Source organism: Diabrotica virgifera, chromosome 6, assembly GCF_917563875.1.
Source record: "Diabrotica virgifera virgifera chromosome 6, PGI_DIABVI_V3a".
NCBI classification, from domain to species: domain Eukaryota; kingdom Metazoa; phylum Arthropoda; class Insecta; order Coleoptera; family Chrysomelidae; genus Diabrotica; species Diabrotica virgifera.
The window spans coordinates 142,307,777-142,326,632 of record NC_065448.1 but is presented as its reverse complement, the minus strand read 5'-3'; the positions used below and the strand labels follow the sequence as shown (position 1 = coordinate 142,326,632).

At 30.7% G+C, this 18,856-nt stretch overlaps 2 protein-coding genes across 5 annotated transcripts in view; one reads left to right on the top strand and one right to left on the bottom strand.

The window, feature by feature from the left end:
- The window catches only part of LOC114336756 (spectrin beta chain, non-erythrocytic 1), a 415,003-nt gene that overhangs the window by 111,832 nt on the left and 284,315 nt on the right, over nucleotides 1-18,856 (top strand). For 2 of the 4 annotated variants that reach the window (XM_028287131.2, XM_028287128.2), the window contains exon 1: nucleotides 17,139-17,265. The exons of 1 other annotated variant lie outside the window; for it this stretch is intronic. In XM_028287131.2, the coding sequence (XP_028142932.1) occupies nucleotides 17,247-17,265 (19 nt within the window). In that variant the 5' untranslated portion in view covers nucleotides 17,139-17,246. Of the gene's footprint in view, nucleotides 1-17,138; nucleotides 17,266-17,375; nucleotides 17,493-18,856 lie in introns of those variants that run through there. One more of the 4 variants, XM_028287130.2, reaches the window with a different exon arrangement.
- Nucleotides 11,582-13,273, bottom strand: LOC126886205 (general transcription factor II-I repeat domain-containing protein 2-like). Its single transcript, XM_050653066.1, has one exon. The coding sequence runs from the start codon at nucleotides 13,271-13,273 to the stop codon at nucleotides 11,582-11,584; it is 1,692 nt and encodes a 563-aa protein (XP_050509023.1).

Sequence of the window (18,856 nt, the reverse complement as noted above, 5' to 3'; positions counted from 1 at the left end):
ACGAAAGCTCTATTTAACCGATCTTAATAAAATTTACAGTGATATTTTATTATGTCATAAGGTTTTTCTGAGTCAAATATGAAGGTCGAAAGTATAGTATAAATGGTTGAAAAACGTAAAATGCGAATACTTGTTTTTGTATGGTTTTTTTCGCAATTATTGCTATTTTGCAACAAGGGTAACTATTTTTTAAATTTTTAACCAATTCTGTATTGTAGTAAATTTAATTACACAACTTTTATGTTAGTACAACTTTTCTCGGAAATGAATACTTTTAAAGTTATAATCAAAAAACCAAGAATAATATCGAATTTTTCTTTAATTTTTTGACATTTTGATTATTTAAACAATGTTCCGGACCTTTTTGAAAGGGAGGATAACTCAAATATTATTATTTGATTTATTTTCAAGCAATTTCTGCAAAAAAATTTGAGTCACCTCTCAACGTCCAAATGTACTAATATTTTTACAGATGCGCCCTGGTCTAAAAATCAAAAGTTCTCTTAACCAAGCTTTTAAAGCAAATATTGCTAAACATAATGAGTTTGTTCAAAAATAGATAGATATATGGTATATCCTTAGCACACTTATAAGAGGTACTTATAAGAGATATGTTTTTGGGCCAAACAATAACTAGCGTTTCGTGATCATTTTGAGTGCGACGACTCTGACAATCGAGGCAATTACGGGGAATTGTTAACATTAATTACCAAAAAAGATCAAAAATTTTGTCAACATCTAGAAACATCTGTTTTTTCGAGAGTTTCAAGTCATATACAAAATGATATTATTGAAGCTACACTCACCGGTACAAAATTCCGCCACCCAAAATTTTTGATTAAGTTTGACAATAATTTATAACTTTATTATTTTTGTGCTCCGATTTTCAAGATTCTTGCACCAGTTTGTAGGTACATGTATTCATATTGTTTGGTATTATTCCGGTAACAAAAATTTTTGCTTGCATGTCATTGTACAGGGGTGAAAGGAAGCGTTGTATTTTCTCCTAATTTTAAAAAATTCTATGGAAAAATGGAATAGCTGATTTTGTTTCATAGTCCTGTCATATTTTCCCGGAGGCATCACCAACATTTTGTTTTTTGAATTATCCGAATATCTTTTTTCTTGTAAGAGCTGTACCATTTTTTGTAAATAAAAACACTGATTGACTCATACAATTGAGGTTAGATTGATAAGATTAGAATGGCCCGCATGCAGCCCAGATCTCAATCATATTGAGCATTTATGGGATGAATAAAAATAGCTATTTGCCGTCATCCTAGGCCTCCAGAAAAGTTGGTACATTTATGGCCCTAGTAGAGGAATATCGGGCTATTCCCCAGGCAAGGAAAACACATCTTTATTAGATGCTAAACAGATTGCAAGCAGTCGTTGCTGCAAGAGGTGGACATAACCGCTATTGAGTTGTTTTGTTTTCTTATTAAATTTGTTTTGTTTTTGTTAATTTTAGTGCGTTTGATATTTTTAATTAAATAAACCTTCAAAGCAGTGTTTTTAATTACAGCTCTTACAAGAAAAGAGATATTCAGATAATTCAAAAAACAAGACCTTAGTGATACCTCCAGGATAATACAAAAAGGGTATGAAACAAAATCAGCCCTCCAATTTTTCCACAGAATTTTTTAAAGTTAGGAGAAAAACAACGCTTACATTCACTCCCGTATAATGCCATCTAAGCAAAAAAATTTTTGTTACCAGAATAATAGCAATTGACATCAATACATGTACCTACAAACTCGTGCAAGAATCTTGAAAATCGAAGTACAAATAATAAAGTTATAGATTGTCCAACTTAATCAAAAATTTTGGGTGGCGGAATTTTGCGCCGTTGAGTTATTCAAATTCAAATTTATTCAAAAATATGTGTGTACAACATTTTACATTTAGATCTTATATTATTATTAGTATCGACTGACTCAGCACCATGCCTAGGCAAGAGTTGCCTGTTTTGCACTGTACTACTAGTCTAGTAAAATAAAATTAAACTACATGTAAATCAAAATGTAAATTCGTACAGGTTGAAACAAATTTTATATCAAAGTTTAGGTGGGTACAAAAGATATTTTCAAGAAAGTATCCAAATCATACAAGGGGATCATTGTTTAAATAATTAAAAAGGGGTCATTTTTGCTAAAAAATTACGTTTTTAACTGCTAGGTAATTCAATTACCAATGAAGGTCTATGGGATTTTTTTCTGTAAAGTTGAAGGGTAAATCTTTCACATAAGACTTACTAAATTAAATTTCACCCCCTATTTATTTAAATAATTGTATACAAAACTTTAAAAACAAATTTGCAAAAAATTATTTTTAGCGTTTTAAATAAGCACTATAAAATATCTTATTTTACACACTAAGTTGCGCTATGTTATCAGTATTAAGCAAAAAAAAAATGGTCCAAAAATATTTAATATTTTTTGAGATATTGAATTTGTTTTTTAAATGTTACTCTATTTTCTATTGCAAAAACGCGGTTGTTGCCAAAGAAATATTTACCTTTATTAAATCTTATTATTTTTATTTTTATGTATATTTTTGACAAATGTATTGATAAACTGACATTGATTGATGTATTCAAATTTCAATTAAACTTCCCCCTAAAATGGCATTTGAAAATTATTCAAATTTGTTTATAATTTGTTTTTTTAATAACGTCGCGGGGATTAAATATTTTGAAATGCCGTTTCGATAATTGGGTCCCTGGGAATTTTTCACTAATTAACAAATTTTTTTGTCTTTTTTTCCTCTTCTTTTTTTTTCTTGGAGTTATATTATTACGGGCCCTTTTAGGGTTAAGTTTCATTAAGAATGTCGAATCTCTAAGTCGTAGATTCTAGACATAAAAATATTAAGATTGGTCTAAAATCACTTAAATAAAATGTGGCTACTTACTGAGTTACAGGGTGTTTTATTTAAAAATTTAAAAATTATTTTTACCAATTACTTTCAAACTATTTGACGTATCCTTATCATACTTGGCAGAAAGTGTATGTACTATACAGTCTACTAAATTGTGATAAATAAAAGTTTCTAGCTACTACCAGAGGCGTACGACAGGGGATAGTTAATGGTTGACCCTTCCCAAATTCTACGCCACTGAGGAAATTACTATTTTAGCGAAATATTTCGATTCTCCAATACTTTCTATGTAAATAATATACTCTCTACTGGTAACTATTAAGTCATTAGTTTTCGAGATATTGGACGTTAAAAATGAAACGGCATAGTTATTTTGATTCATTCATTCATTCATTTTGAACTTCCAATATCTCTCAAACTGATGGCTTTATCAATACCAATAAAGTTATTTACATACAAAGTATTGGAGAATCGAGAAATTTCGCTAAAATAGTAATTCAGTCAGTGGCGTAGAATTTGGGAAGGGTCAATCATCCACTATCCCCTGTCGTACGCCTCTGGCACTAGCTAGAAACGTTTATTAATCACAATTTAGTAGGGTGTATAATAGCCACACTTTCTGCCAAGTATGATAAAGATACGTCAAATAGTTTTAAAGTACTTGGTAACAATAATTTTTAAATAAAACACCCTGTAACTCAGTAAGTAGCCACATTTTATTTATAAGATTTTAGTTAAATCTTAATATTTTTAGGTCTAGAATCTACAACTCAGAGATTCGATATTCTTAATAAAATTTAACCCTAATAGGGCCCGTAGTAATGTAACTCCAAGAAAAAAAAGAAGAAGAAAAAACGACGAAAAAATTTTGTTAATTAGTAAAAAATTCCCAGGAACCCAATTATCGAAACGACATTTCAAAATACTTAATCCCCGCGACGTTATTAAAAAAACAAATTATAAACAAATTTGAATAATTTTCAAATGTCATTTTAGGGGGGAGTTTAATTGAAATTTGAATTAATCAATACATTTATCGAAAACATACATAAAAATAAAAATAATGACATCTTAAACAGGTGAATATTTCTTTGGCAACAACCGCGTTTTTGCAATTTAAAATATATAGTAACATTTAATAAACAAATTCAATATCTCAAAAAATATTAAATAGTTTTGGACTAATTTTTTTTTTTGCTTAATACTGATAGCATAGTGCAACTTAGTCTGTAAAATAAGATATTTTATAGTGCTTATTTAAGACGCTAAAAATAATTTTTTGCAAATTTGTTTTTAAAGTTTTATATACAACTATTTAAATAAATAGGGGGTCAAATTTAATTTAGTAAGTCTTATGTGAAAGATTTACCCGTCAACTTTGCAGAAAAAAATCCCATAGACCTTCATTAATAAGAGGATTACCTCAGCAGTTAAAAAAGTATATTTTTTGCAAAAATTACCCCTTTTTAATTTATTAAACAATGATCCCCTTGTATGATTTGGATACTTTCTTGAAAATACCTTTTGTACCCACCTAATCTTTGATATAAAATTTGTTTTAACCTGTACGAATTTACAGTTTGACTTTTTTTTATTTTATTAGGCTATATGTCAATCGAAACTGTATTAATTGTACATAAAAGTAGTATTAAGGTTGGAACTAAGAAGTAACATACCTAACTATCGAAGAGATAATGCAACAGACGGTAAACCTCTCTAGCTGCTGAATACTTTGTTAATTATAATACCAATATACACCCAAATTCTACTCTGATTATGCTGTCGTTCATACATTAAGACATTGCGTCCAAAAATAATTGTAAGTGGGTTTTTAGATAGGTTTTTATGTATTTTTTAAATTTGAATAATTTAGGTTCTTGTTTGATATGTATAGGAATTATGTTATAAAATTTAGGTCCAAAGAACATTAGGGATCTTTGTGTTACTGATTTTTTGAACTGCTGAATACTAATATCCATATTTGTTACTGATCGAGTTAATCGGTTGCTTTGAAATTTAAATTTTTTTGAGTTTATATAAATATTTAAAACACAGTTGTATATGTAGAGGGATTTAACACTAAATATCTCGGATTCATCATATAATTTTTTTGTTGGGTGCAGTTTTCTTTTTTTAAAAATTATTTTTAATAGAGTATTTTGAACTGTTTCTAAAATGTTAAGAGTTTTGTTAAACGCGCCACCCCATGCTACAATACAATATCTTAAGACTGATTCTGCAAGCGAGTTATAAACCATGATTAATTTTTTCCTGGGTAGAATATCTCTTAAGATATAAAATTTATGCATTAGAGCCCTTATTCGTTTACTGACATGAGTGATATGGTCTGACCAACGTAAATGTTGATCTATGAAGACACCTAAATACTTTATAGAGAAAACTTTTTCTATTGAAGAACAGTCACAATTTTGTCCTTGACATTTTGCGTTATGCAATTTTATATGAAAATTTGTAGGTTGGTCAACAATTGTTGGGCTAAAGGCGATATATTTTGTTTTATTAATATTTAATGTCAGTTTGTTAAATTTTAGCCATAAGTTTAGCTGTTTTAGGTTCATTTCAGAGCTGGTTTTAACCTCCTCCCATGTTTTCCCCATAAATAATATTGCTGTGTCATCGGCATAACAAACAATGTGGCCGTTGAAACTATTAATTCTTGTGATATTGTTCAGATAAATATTAAATAAAAGTGGTCCTAATACTGTTCCTTGTGGTACTCCGAATTTTATTGTAGTTTCAGAACTCAATTCTGGGCCAATTTTTACTCGTTGAGCTCTTTCCGACAAATAATTTGCTATTAGATTTAGTGTAATTCCCCTAACCCCATAATTACTTAGTTTATCTAAGAGAATTTTATGAGAGACCGTGTTAAACGCCTTAGCTAAATCAAGGAAAACCACTACGCATTTCAATGATTCATCCACAGCTCCTATCACTTTCTCCAGTAGGTCAACTACAGCCCTTTCTGTACTTGATTTTTTTACAAAACCAAATTGCTTATCTGAAATAACCTTATTTATATGAAAAAATTCAAGCAACCTTTCTTTTAGGGCCATTTCAAATATTTTAGCAAAATTATTTATTAAAGAAATGGGCCTATAGTTGTTCAGTTTACTCGAATTTTCGGATTTAAAAATGGGGGTGACTGTAGATTCTTTCCATTGTAGTGGTATTTTACCACTTTGAAAACACAAATTTATAATATGAGTTAAAGGCTGTGAGATTAGATCATGGATATTTTTTATTGTTTTAGCATACAATTTATCTGGTCCAGGAGCACAGTTATTTTTTAACTTTGATATTAGTATTGTTACTTCATTTTTAGTTAAGAATATGGTTTTAAGAATAAGCTAGATTCAACCTTATCATTAGCAATAAAATTATCAGGTATACTTGTCACCGGTATTCTATTTGCCATATCAGCACCAATATTAGAAAAGAAATTATTAAACATATCTGCTTTTTCTTTGTTATTACTTACAGTTATATTGTCATTAACAATTGTTATGTGTTCAATGTTTTTAGATTTTTTATTCCGACCAGAGATATCATTTATAATATTCCACATTTTTTTTGTGTTTCCACCAGCTTCATGAATTTTATTTTGATAAAAGTCATTCTTGGTTTTTTTTAGTAGACTATTAAGTTTGTTTCTATAATTTTTATATTCAGCATTAAGTGCTGGTGAAAATTGTTTTAATAATTTCTTTTTAAGAAAATCTCGTCGTTTGATTGACGATACCAGCCCCACCGTTATCCAGGGTTTTATTTTTGATATTTTTTTATTCATACTTTTTACCTCCGTAGAGGTTTGTATGTAATTATTTAAGTTATTTATAAATGTATCATATGCAACCTGAGAATCTATTTTGTTTATATAAATATCATTCCAATGTTCATTTTTTAGAAGCTGTTGTAATTTTCCGATATTAAAGTTTTTAATTATGACTGGAGATTATGGTGTAGGGTTTTTTTTAGTTTGATTATTTACCAAAACGGCTGGAGTGAAGTGATCAGTCATGTCAGTGTGAAAAACGAACGGATCAATACTAATTTGCTGTTTTAGATTAGCTTGTGTTTTTATAAATATATGATCAATGATTGATTTTGTATTTATTGTTACTCTCGTTGGCTTGTTTATATAGGAAACAAAACCATTAGAATTTAATATATTCAAATAACTGTTTGTATAAACTTCATCTCTTTTTTTTAAATCAATATTAATATCACCTGCAAATATTTCAATATTTTGTTTTTGTATTGTTCCAAAATATTCACCCAAATCCCCTAAAAATTGTTTAATATCTGTTGATGGAAGCCTATAAAAAGCCGTTATACCTATTTTGCAAATTGTATTAGATAATTTTTTACTAGAGAAGGTAACCCTTAAAAATTTACTTTCATTGATGGGTAATATATTTACCGAGGCACCTAAATTATTCCTAATATAAACAACAACACCATCACATTTATTAGCTAATGATTCATTATAACGAATAGTAAAACCTGGTATTATATAGTTACTAAGATCAGTTATTTCTCTAGTTTCTGACAAAATTATAACATCGAACATGTTTTGGACATTTCAATGTACACTAGAAGGTCCTGAAAAATTTTTTGTATACTTCTTATATTAAAGTGAACGATGCCCAAAGAGTATCTATCGCCGTCAGTCCTGGGCCTGGATTCCGTGCACTGTAGATATCTACACGTCGCTTTCTATCGATGTCAATTTTCGTAAAAATATTTGAATTTTTAGCTTTAATTGAATTATTTTCTAGTTTTACTAGGTTATAATCTAATTTATGTTGAAGTGACACTTAATAAAACAAGAAAATATTTGAATTAAAACTAAAAATTAAAATATATTGACATCGCGCCGATCGCTTTCTATGAATGTCAATATATTTGAATTTTTAGTTTTAATTCAAATATTTTCTTGTTTTACTAAGTGTCACTTCAGCATCAATTAGAGTATAACCTAGCAAAACTAGAAAATAATTCAATTAAAGCTAAAAATTCAAATATTTTTACGAAAATTGACATCGATAGAAAGCGAGGTGTAGATATCTACAGTGCACGGAATCCGGGCCCTGTTCTGCATGCTATCCTCAAAATTGTTAAACACCATTGTGTTTATCTCATCATTATCTAAATTATCCAAATAATCAATCATCATTCAGATTTCTACGTCTGAACTCCCGAAATAACAAAAAGAGAATAAAAGAGTGTATATATACATTTAGCCATATCTTCATTTTTTTAAATAAGATTTTTTGCATCTGGTTTTGGTAACACTTCAGAAAAAGTCACGCGTCGCCACTGATAGGCATGAACTAGGATGGCGTGAACTCATGACAGAAGAAGAAAATGAGCCGCCGTTCCAGAGGGTAACGACGTAGAACCAAATGAAAGATACCTAAGGATAAACGAGGAAACCCTAATGAAGAAAGAAATAACTGAAGCAATCTGGCACCTGAGGAACAACGAGGCAGCAGAAATGGACGATATGCCAGCAAAACTGTGGAAAGCGGACACTGATTGAACGGTGGAGCTAATAGCACCGCTATTAGCAGATATATGGGCTGAAGACATCCTACCTACAGAATGGAATAATGTAATTATAGTTAAGCTCCCAAAAAAAGGGGGACGTACAGCTATGCGAAAACTGGAGAGGAATAACGTTGTTCTGTTCCATAAAAAATATTAGCATTTATTGTTCATCAAAGAATCTAGAATCAAATCAAAGAATATAATAGACACAACTCTCACAAAAGAACAAGCGGATTTCAGAAGGGGAAGATCCTGTATAGGCCAAATTTCGACGGCAAGAATCATTATAGACGAAACTATAGAGAAGAACACAGCTTTGATAATGGCGTTTATAGACTTTGCTAAAGCCTTTGACAGCATAAAACATACAGCCCTTTGGACAATCTTAAGCTAAGTAAATTACCTCCTAAGATCGTTGGAGTAATCAAAACGATGTATCAGCCAAACAACATGTCAGGAATTGCATAAATGGCAAATGACAGATAAAAATAACAATACAAGTATGAAGTAGTTTTCAATCCTAATAGCAAAATTAATAATATTGAAAATATTAAAAACATTACTAAAAGATTTTTAAATTGAAAACGTATTGCCCTCGCATTGCAACTGAATAAAAATGGTATACATTTTTATTTTATAGTCGTATTACTCCGTAGAGTAACCAGGTGCATTTTCCGTTGGAACTTTACCAAGCTGCAGACGAGGGATGTGAATTGCATAGCGTAGAATTCCTTCCCTTTGTCTTCACTGCAGCATCCATGTGCTTGCAAATTGTAGAAGCCTTGGAGGTGTCACCAGGAAAGTGTACCAATAAGTTTTCAATTTAAAAATCTTTTAGTAATGTTTTTAATATTTTCAATATTATTAATTTTGCTATTAGGATTGAAAACTACTTCATCTTTCAAAATTTTTGTTTTTTTCCTGTTTATTTAATGTTTCCCTTACCCAAATCAAAAAAAAATTATTAAGCAAATTATTGGGGGGTTCTCCACTCGCTTATTTGTGGTACTTAGACCTGTTTGATAAAATGTTATATTTTAAAAGTAGTTCTCCCTACATTTTTTTATGTTGCTGCATTAAACAAGCAGATAGAGTAAAGGTAGTGATAACATACAAGATCCAACCTTCGATTGGGAGACGGCACTTAAAGAAGAAACAAGCGCGAAAAATGTATTAAAATCGTTGATGACTATTAACTTTTTTGGTATTTCTTGTCGTAGATATTACCTGGATTTCCAGGTAACCATATTCACAAAACAACCATTTCATAATAACTATGTAGGAAATAAATTGCTTTATAATTGTTAGCGGTCAACCTTTTTGTTGCAAATTTGCTATATGTAATATTGTTTTTTAACCAACCCACCAATGTTTACCATTCTGAAATATAACAAATTTACATTGTAATAGGTGAGGCTTTAAACAAGTGTTTCCTTTTTGCTTGAACACTCCCGTCCATATTTTTATCAGATATAGTCCAGGGAGGTAAGGAAATAAGGTTTTTCTCATTCTCATGACATTGAATTATCCAGCTATCTGACAACTTTTTTAATTATTGTAAACCTGTAGGAAGAAATCCTACTTGTTTCCTGCCTAGAGTTCGGTGCCGTTTTTAACTATTAAGAGGCAACAGTAGCTGTAATTTTGACTATTTTGTCGAGATAGTTGGCACACATATTGGTAATATACTAAATAATGGCGGTACTGAGCCCAATTTGAGAAATATATTAGTATGTGGAAATTACTCTGTAACTAAATACAATATTAAAAAAAACGAGCCTGTACCGCCATTAAGAAGAACAAAAAAATACACTTTTTCAAACTTTCTTATCCCATGCCTAGATTTTGTGTCATTTTGGACCTACTAAAATTTTTTATTTCTAACAAATCGAACATATTACTAATAACTAATTAGGCAACATAGAGAAATTGTCACTGTCATTTTGACAAACCTACGTCAGATTTTCTATTATGTGTTCTGTTCTCTTTATCGATATCTGTTGTGCAGTAGTATATTAGTTTAAGAATTCGTTATTGTCGTTTCATAGGAAAGTAGTGTTTATTTATAGTTAATTTATTATATTTTTGTGTAATAGAACTAAGTTGTTAGCCTATTTGAAAAAATAGATTATTGTTAATTGTGAGTTTTGTTATATGTAGGTAGGTAAGTATATTTTACGTAAAAATATTTCGAATTCTAATGCGAGTATATAAAGGTTTAGGAGGATTTTTTATTCTAAAAATATTATCAATAGTTTAAAAAAATTGGAAAAGTTCATTTTAAGTTATATTTAAAAAAAGGGTTGAAACTAGTTAGAGTGCTTTTGGCGCACTATGAACTAAATAAAATAAGACGGCTCCACAACAAAATGATTATTTATTATTATTATTTCGTGCAAATACCTATATTAACATGAAACTTTCACCCATTTTGGTTTATTTTTATAAATATTTATTTACTAATACTCTTATGTTTTGTTTATTACTTCCATTTAGCGCACCTATGAGTATAATTGTCAAAATATTGATCTTAGATAATATCAAAGATTACCACTGTTGCTAAAGTTTCACATACCTTACGAAAAAAGGTATGATAATATCTCCCGAAGTTATATTGATGACGCGCTACTGTTGGCTCTTAACAATTTAGTGCAAAAATTGCGATTTTTTCGATTTTTTGCACTCCATTAAAAAGCTACATAAAATTACAAAATTTGATTGTGTAGAACAGGGGTCTCCAAACTACGGCCCGAGGGCCACATCCGGCCCGCAGACAGATTTTGTCCGGCCCGCGGAGACATACTTGAAAACTCCTTAATATTTTTTATAGCAAATAAAATGTTTGTGATAAGTTGGATAAAGAAACACAGAATGGTAATGAGTAAAGACATGTATAATTTATGCAGTAAATTTAACTTCAGCATATAATAACTAACAAATTATTGAAATGAATCCAACTAACATTTTATACATTGTAAGTAATGAACAACACATACCTTATAACAAACATGACATATGAAATGCTAATGAGATGTATGTAATTGAGATTTTCCACCGACAATAGTTAGTAGTTGTGGACTAATTTTACTTGTACCAATTATTAAAAGAGATTTAAGATGCTCGTCAGTTAATTTAGATCTGTATACATTTTTTTGTACTTCATTTTGGAGAAGGTTTTCTCACACAAATAAGTAGTACCAAAAACGGAAAACAGCCCACGAGCAAATTTATGCAAATTATCAAATTGTGTCAGTGGAAGACTCTTATAAAATTCCAACAAAGATGAGTTTTCATATTTGTTCTTAATTATATCACTGCACTGAAGATCAATCATTTCCATTTGAAGTTCCGGGGCTAGGGTTTCAATGTCAGCATCAAAAGGATTCTGAAAAATCTTAATTTGATTCGCAATGGCATCAAAGTCCGAGAAACGAGTATTAAAATTTATCTTCAAAGCACTCAAAGTTTCGATTGCAAAATCGATAGGAAACTCAGTCTCAGTAGTGTGGCTGAATATTTCACATGTTTTAAAATGTGAAAAACATTTACTTCGTAGTTGTGATTGAAACAGTATCAATTTCATCCGGAATGACTTGATATTAGTGTATAAATCAGGAAGATGCTGGTTTTCTCCTTGCAATCTCAAATTCAGTTCGTTCACATGTTTTGTCAAATCAACATAGAATGCTAACTTCCATAGCCATGCGTTGTTTTGTAATTCAGTAAGAGGGCGGTGCTTTTCATTCAAAAAAATTTCGATCACTGCTCGAAGTTCAAAAAAGCGCTGAAGGACTTTCCCACAACTAAGCCAGCGTACGGCAGTATGATAAGGTAAGTCTGTTTCTCCAATCTCTGCAATAAATTGTCGGAATTGTCGGTGATTCAGCCCAAAAGATCTGATGAAATTAACAGTTGATATGACTGGTTTCAGAACGTCAGACATATCCAAACATTTTCCGCACAAAGACTGTTGATGAATGATACAATGTAAGACTAATGGTTTTGAGCCGCCGTCATTTTCTACAGCCTTTGACACAAGAGCGACCACTCCTTTATCTTTCCCACTCATGTTTTTGCCTCCATCAGTTGTAATACATTTCAAGTTTTTCCATCGAAGGTTCTTTTTATTAATGGCCATTTCAACTCCTTTAAAAATATCGATACCAGTAGTTGTGCCATGAATACTATACATATCAAGAAGTTCTTCGTGCACTTCATAGCTTTTATCTACTCCTCTAATATAAATCAACACCTGAGCAGTATCTGACACATCCGTTGACTCATCCAAGGCCAAAGAAAACCACTCAACATGTCCATTTTTGTCGAACAGTTGAGAGGATATATTTTCAGCGATGTTTTGTACCCTTCGAGCCACAGTGTTTGCTGACATACTGACAGTTTTTAATAAATTTACCTTTTCAGGGCACATTTCTTCGACTACTGCAATTATGCATTCCTTGATCATTTCTCCATCGGTGAATGGTTTTCCACGTTTTGCAATTTCAAGAGCCACACGAAAGCTGGCACGAGTTGCCGCCTCTTGTTCAGTTTTGACTTTTGTAAATAAAGATTGCTGCGATTTCAATCCGCACTTCAAAGCTTCGAATTTTTCTGTCCGCACAATTCCTGTATATTTTGAGTAATTTTGAGAATGTTTTGTTTCATAATGACGTTTCATGTTATATTCTTTGAGAACGGCTATGCTTTCATTGCAAATCAAACATAGCGCCTTATTACTGGACTCAATTACGAAATACTGAATGTTCCACTGATCTTTGAATTTTCTGCATTCACTATCAATTTTTCGCTTCTTTTCCATTCTACTAAATCACACACAAAAGCAACAATTCAAATCAAATCAAAATACTGTTACACGCACAAACTTGTTTTAAGGAGGTACGCCCTATTTTATTTCACAACAGTTTCATAGGAACTGACTTGTAGTTACGCCACTATTGTCATCGCCAGCTAACTTGGCGGAGCGCACAAACCCAAAATTGCTTACTGGCTTAGGTGGGGTCTTTAGTCTCCTCCCAGTTATCAGGGGCGTAACACTTAAGTGATTTGCGGCTATTATTTTTCAGACTTCTTATTATTTCGGATAGTTAAGTGTGTTTGTGACAATTTCTAACGATGGCGTTGAAAAATAGTAGAAAGAATAATTATGTTATTAGTGGACAATCTCGGGAGAGATTGGAGATTTCCACTGGTGGAAATATTTTGTTTGTTTATGTCTACCTTGTATTAAATTAAAATATATCAAAAATAGGTGAATATTTGACATACTTAATAATGTTGACAGCTTACCACACTTACAAAAAATTAAATTATTCGTTATTTTACGGGAAAAAATTAAATACAGGAAAATTAATAATATGCAGTGTTGCCATCTTGGCCCTCGGAACTTACAGGAGTAATCAGTATGGCCCTAAGGCTGGAAAGTTTGGAGACCCCTGGTGTAGAACATTGAAGCTTCAAAATCCCGATTTTTGAAAGTTAAAAGGTCAATTTGTTGCTTCGCAAATTGCAAAATAATTGAAATACGGTCTTTTTTAATAAATTTTACTAAAACTAACGTAGAAAATGGTAGAACTTTTATGCTTCACCCAAAGTTGGGTATTGGGGTACCTACAAACCCTCAAAATTTGAATATTTTTGAATGTAACTTTAAATAGGGATATTGAATATTTTTTTAATCATACTATCATTATTTATTAAAAATAATGTATTTATTAAAGTGTACTTTAACTTTATATATGGTTATTAATGATACTTTGATAAAAAAAGATAGATTTTTGAAAAAAATATATTTTTTCATAAATTCTGTGGTCTCAGGGTAAAAGTTCTTAAGTCAGAAATCATCGTATTGAGATTAGATTCGAGAAATCGCAAGATTTGACTTATAATATTATTTCCGCCATATATTCTGTATGCTTTAATCGTTGTATACGACTTAGGATTTTTTTACCCACAAAAATAGATGGCCATCTATCCGTATGTCAACTTAACTCAAAATGACTAAAACTTGACTTAAGAACTTTTAGCCTGAGACCACAGAAAAGAACTTTTAGCCTGAGACCACAGAATTATATATGTGGATGATGTGTTGGCTATTATAGATGGAAATTCCTCAGATGCAGAAAATATTCTAGTTTCGCTCAACAATGTACATCCAGCCCTAACATTCACTTCAGAAACAGAGTCTAACAATTCTATTAATTTTCTAGACCTAACATTAACTAGAATGGATAACAAATTAAGTTTTTCAGTCTTTAGAAAACCAAGCAGACTGACCATACTATCCCTAGATCTTATAACAATCCTGTTCAACTGAACGCTCCTTTTTATTGCTATATCCATCGTTTACTTAGTTTGCCATTATAAAATACAAATTTCAAGTCAGAATTAGATATTATCAAACAACTTGCATACAGTAGGTTACTCCCCTACTTTGGTTGATAACATACTCAACAAATTAAGGAATAAAAGGAAAAGGTCTCTGCCCCTAACGATTCAAATGTAAAGAAAATATCAAATTTGTTTTTTCTGACATCAAAGATAGAATTAACAAAGCTAAAATTGTCATATATAAATTGTCCTGTGGAGACTGCCCTGTGACCTATGTGGGTAGAACTATGCGACCTTTGGAAATACGTGTTAAAGAGCATTTGTCTAAGATTGATAAATCCAGTTTTGTTAATCATTCACATGTTTCTAAACATAACTTCAGTCCCCAAAGAGATAGTAGGATTCTACATAGTATGCCCAACAACAATTATTATACTAAAATGAATTTATTAGAAGACATAGAAATCAGCAGGGACTTGAAAAGGAACACTCAAAACTGTGTTAACACTCAGATTCAATTAAATTGTAAATTTGATAAAATCTTTAAGAAGTTTCTTTAATATTTTTTTAGTATTCAGCATGCCTAACAATTGCAAAAGTTGTTTGAACATTACGTTTTAAAAATTTCTTGAATTTTTGTTTCATTGACTACAAATAAGTAAATATTTTAGATTTGGCTTAATTTAATAATACTATTGTTTTTTAAGAAACAGCTTTCGAACTCTGAACTTGGCAAATGGGACTTCTCCTTTGTTTGTTTTCATCTACATATCTTCCTTCTATATTTAGTTAAGCATTAACAGTTTCGTCTTTAAAAATACTTTGATAATTTTGATATTTTATATACATTTTAACTTTTCACTTTAGCATTAACAATTTTAATTTAAAATTTAGCTTCAAAAATTTTTATATTAACCTCACTTGATTGCATTTAACCTACACATGACGACTTAGTCATTTTCAAATTTTTTTATTACGATTAAGACGGAAATTCAAATATTTTTAATTATTATTTAATAATATAGAGGTCGCATAGGACTCTGTTTCCGTTTAGTTGCTTCCTTCTTCATCAATTCAAAAAAATTTCAGTAACAGCTGTTCAAGTTAGAATGTGGTAGCCATATTGACTTTAAACACATCGATGTGATATTATAAAAATTTTAAGGGCTTTTACCCACGATCAGAGGCCTAGCCCTGAATCAATTTTATACCCCATTCTACGAATATGCGACCCTCTTGGATTATCGCGACAACGAATATTTTACTGTGCAAAATATGAAGAACGAAAGTAAATTGCAAATTATATTGTTATTTATTGGAGTAATTATTAGAGCAAAATACATTCGTACTTCTTATGTTGCACACTAAAATATTCGTTGTCGCGATAATCCAAAACAGTCGTATATTCGTGGAATACACCATATTAATATGTTGTTTGTCAACAATTGCTCTTCTATGAGGTGTTTATACATATTGCTTGCTATGCTTTTTAACTATTTATATGGGAAATAAGCCACAATTAAAATGAAAAAAATAATTTTATTAACGTTTCGACGCCCAAATCGGGTGTCTTTGTCAAAATACAAAATATTATATTTTATTATATTATATTTATATATATTACAAAATACAATATTTTGTATTTTGACAACGGCACCCGATTTGGGCGTCGAAACGTTAATAAAATTATTTTTTTCATTTTAATTGTGGCTTATTTCCCATATAAATAATTAATCATAAAAATGCCACAAGGAAATAGCTTCAGAACAACATGCTTTTTAACCTTCGGATGACCAAATTTTTTTTTGTTAATTGTCATTTTTGACTGGGGGTCATTTTTGACCCCCATTGGTCATCCGTGTAACAAAAAAGGTTGGTCATCAGAAGGTTAATGAGGTGCAAAAGATCGAAAAAGTCGCGTTTTGTGCACTAAATTGTTATTAATTAAAAAACTGCCCCGAACTTTAGGCAAGAAACAAGTAGGTTTTCTTCCTATAGGCCTCTAATAACCAAAAAAGTTACAGTCCAACCCGCTTATTGGAATGCCTTCGTGCCAATCAAAACTATTCCTATAACCGGGATATTCTAATAACCGATCATAGGTCGCTAGTAGAGACGTTTCCGGACCTCAAATTTCTATTACTTAAACCGGGATATTCCTTTAAGAGGTATTCTAATAAGCGGGTTTGACTGTATCAGATTACCTGGATAATTCAGTGTCCCGAACATGGTATATTTTTGCTTATTTTCCTGGAGCAATATTAGTTCTGACTATGATTGATTGATTTTAAAAACTTGTATTTCTATTTTATCAGAATCGCTATTATCTGCCTTATCATTCGGATAAGTAATTACAGATTATGGTTTTTACCTATGATCAAATATTATCGAACGTTCTCTGTACCGTTACATTGTGAAACAGATGCCTAATTTATTGATTTAACATGTCTAGAAGTCCCTATGGTGAGTATTTTTCGTTTGTTTTATTTTACTAAGACAATGTGTTAAGTAAATTTGCTAATCAAGATAAGAAGATAGTGCGAATACGTCACTGTAAACACATTTTATATTGGTTTTACGGTGGAACCTGTGACTTTCCCGTTTCTGTTAAGTGAAGTATTTGAGCGCTAACGGCTTTATTTGGCACGACATGTATTGCTAATATTCCTTCATTTGGGATTTTAGTTCAGGTACGGCTTAGCTACTTACATAAGTAACTTGATTACTATTGCTTATTAAAGCGTTGGCTTTTGATTTGGAAGCCATTTTATCTTTATACAATTAGAAGTACCAACTAATAAACTTCTTTTGCTTCATTATTAATAAAGTATTTAAATAATAATTATGTTTTCCTAAAAAATATAGCATAGGTTTTATTTAAACTTAAATACATACATAATAAAATTAGAAAAAAGTGATCTCAAAGATAATATCTCTACGTTATCTTATTTTTAAGATACTAGAGATGCACACTCACTTCTCTAATTATTTATATAATATATAAATATAGAACATTATTAATTGATGGATTCGACCGTTACTTGATCAAAATTCATTTTTTCTAACAATAAAACACTAAAAACTTTTGTTGTCAATACTTCCACATGTATAACTGTGCATACGTATGTAGAATCCGTTTTCCTATTGTTGAAAGCCCTTTTGTGTTCTGCTCTCCGTTTGTCAAAGGTGCTACCAGTTTGACAGATGTAAGTTTTTTGACAGTCATCACGTATCAGTTTGTAAACACCACTTTGTAATTGCTTTTTCTTTCGGCTCTTATTGTTCTTAATGAGTTTGCTTAAGTTGTTAGTTCTGAAAGCTGGTGTTATTTCTTTCATTTTTATGTATTTGGCTATTTTTATATCTTGCCTGTGTATGTGATAGACAGGAAGTTACTGGGTTTTTTCTGTGATGGTGGGAAAACTACAGTTGATCCCAAACCATTTTTTCAGTGTATCATTAATTTTGACGTCATATATGATTTTAAAGATGTCGAGAATCGCTGCAAGATATTTTAGTTGACAGTTGTCAGAATATTTACATTTGTTTATATAAATATCAATATTTATATAAATATTTGCCAGAATATTAATATTTAAAATATTTTTTCTACAACCGTGTTAAAAATGCAATTTATCTACTTTATGTCATATTATGTATAAGTTTTTAGTTTGTGAAAACTGTCATTATAGATAGCAGTTCGTGAAGGGTATAAATGAATTCCAGTGACGAACAGTTACAGTTTTTTTATTTGTTTATCGTAGATAAAATGTATGAAACTGTGCGTGAAGTACTTTTTGAGAAACTTACGTGATGTATAGCACTCGCTCCGTTGTCGCTCGTGCTCTAAAAATCGCGTGCGTTCGCAAAAAGCATACTTCACGAACTGTTTCATAAATAACTATTTTAGCACTCCATACGAGCGTTAAAAATGCTACTTTAAGGCACTAGTGCTTTAAAATTTTTATGACACTGCAGTTCGTATTGACCGTATAGGCAATTTTGATGTAATGTCAAAAAAATATAAAAATGGAATGTCAGTCAAGTTCAAGTA

Bases quoted from the DNA above. Each gene is read 5' to 3' on its own strand.
- LOC126886205 (XM_050653066.1), bottom strand. From the start codon at position 13,273: ATGGAAAAGAAGCGAAAAATTGATAGTGAATGCAGAAAATTCAAAGAT.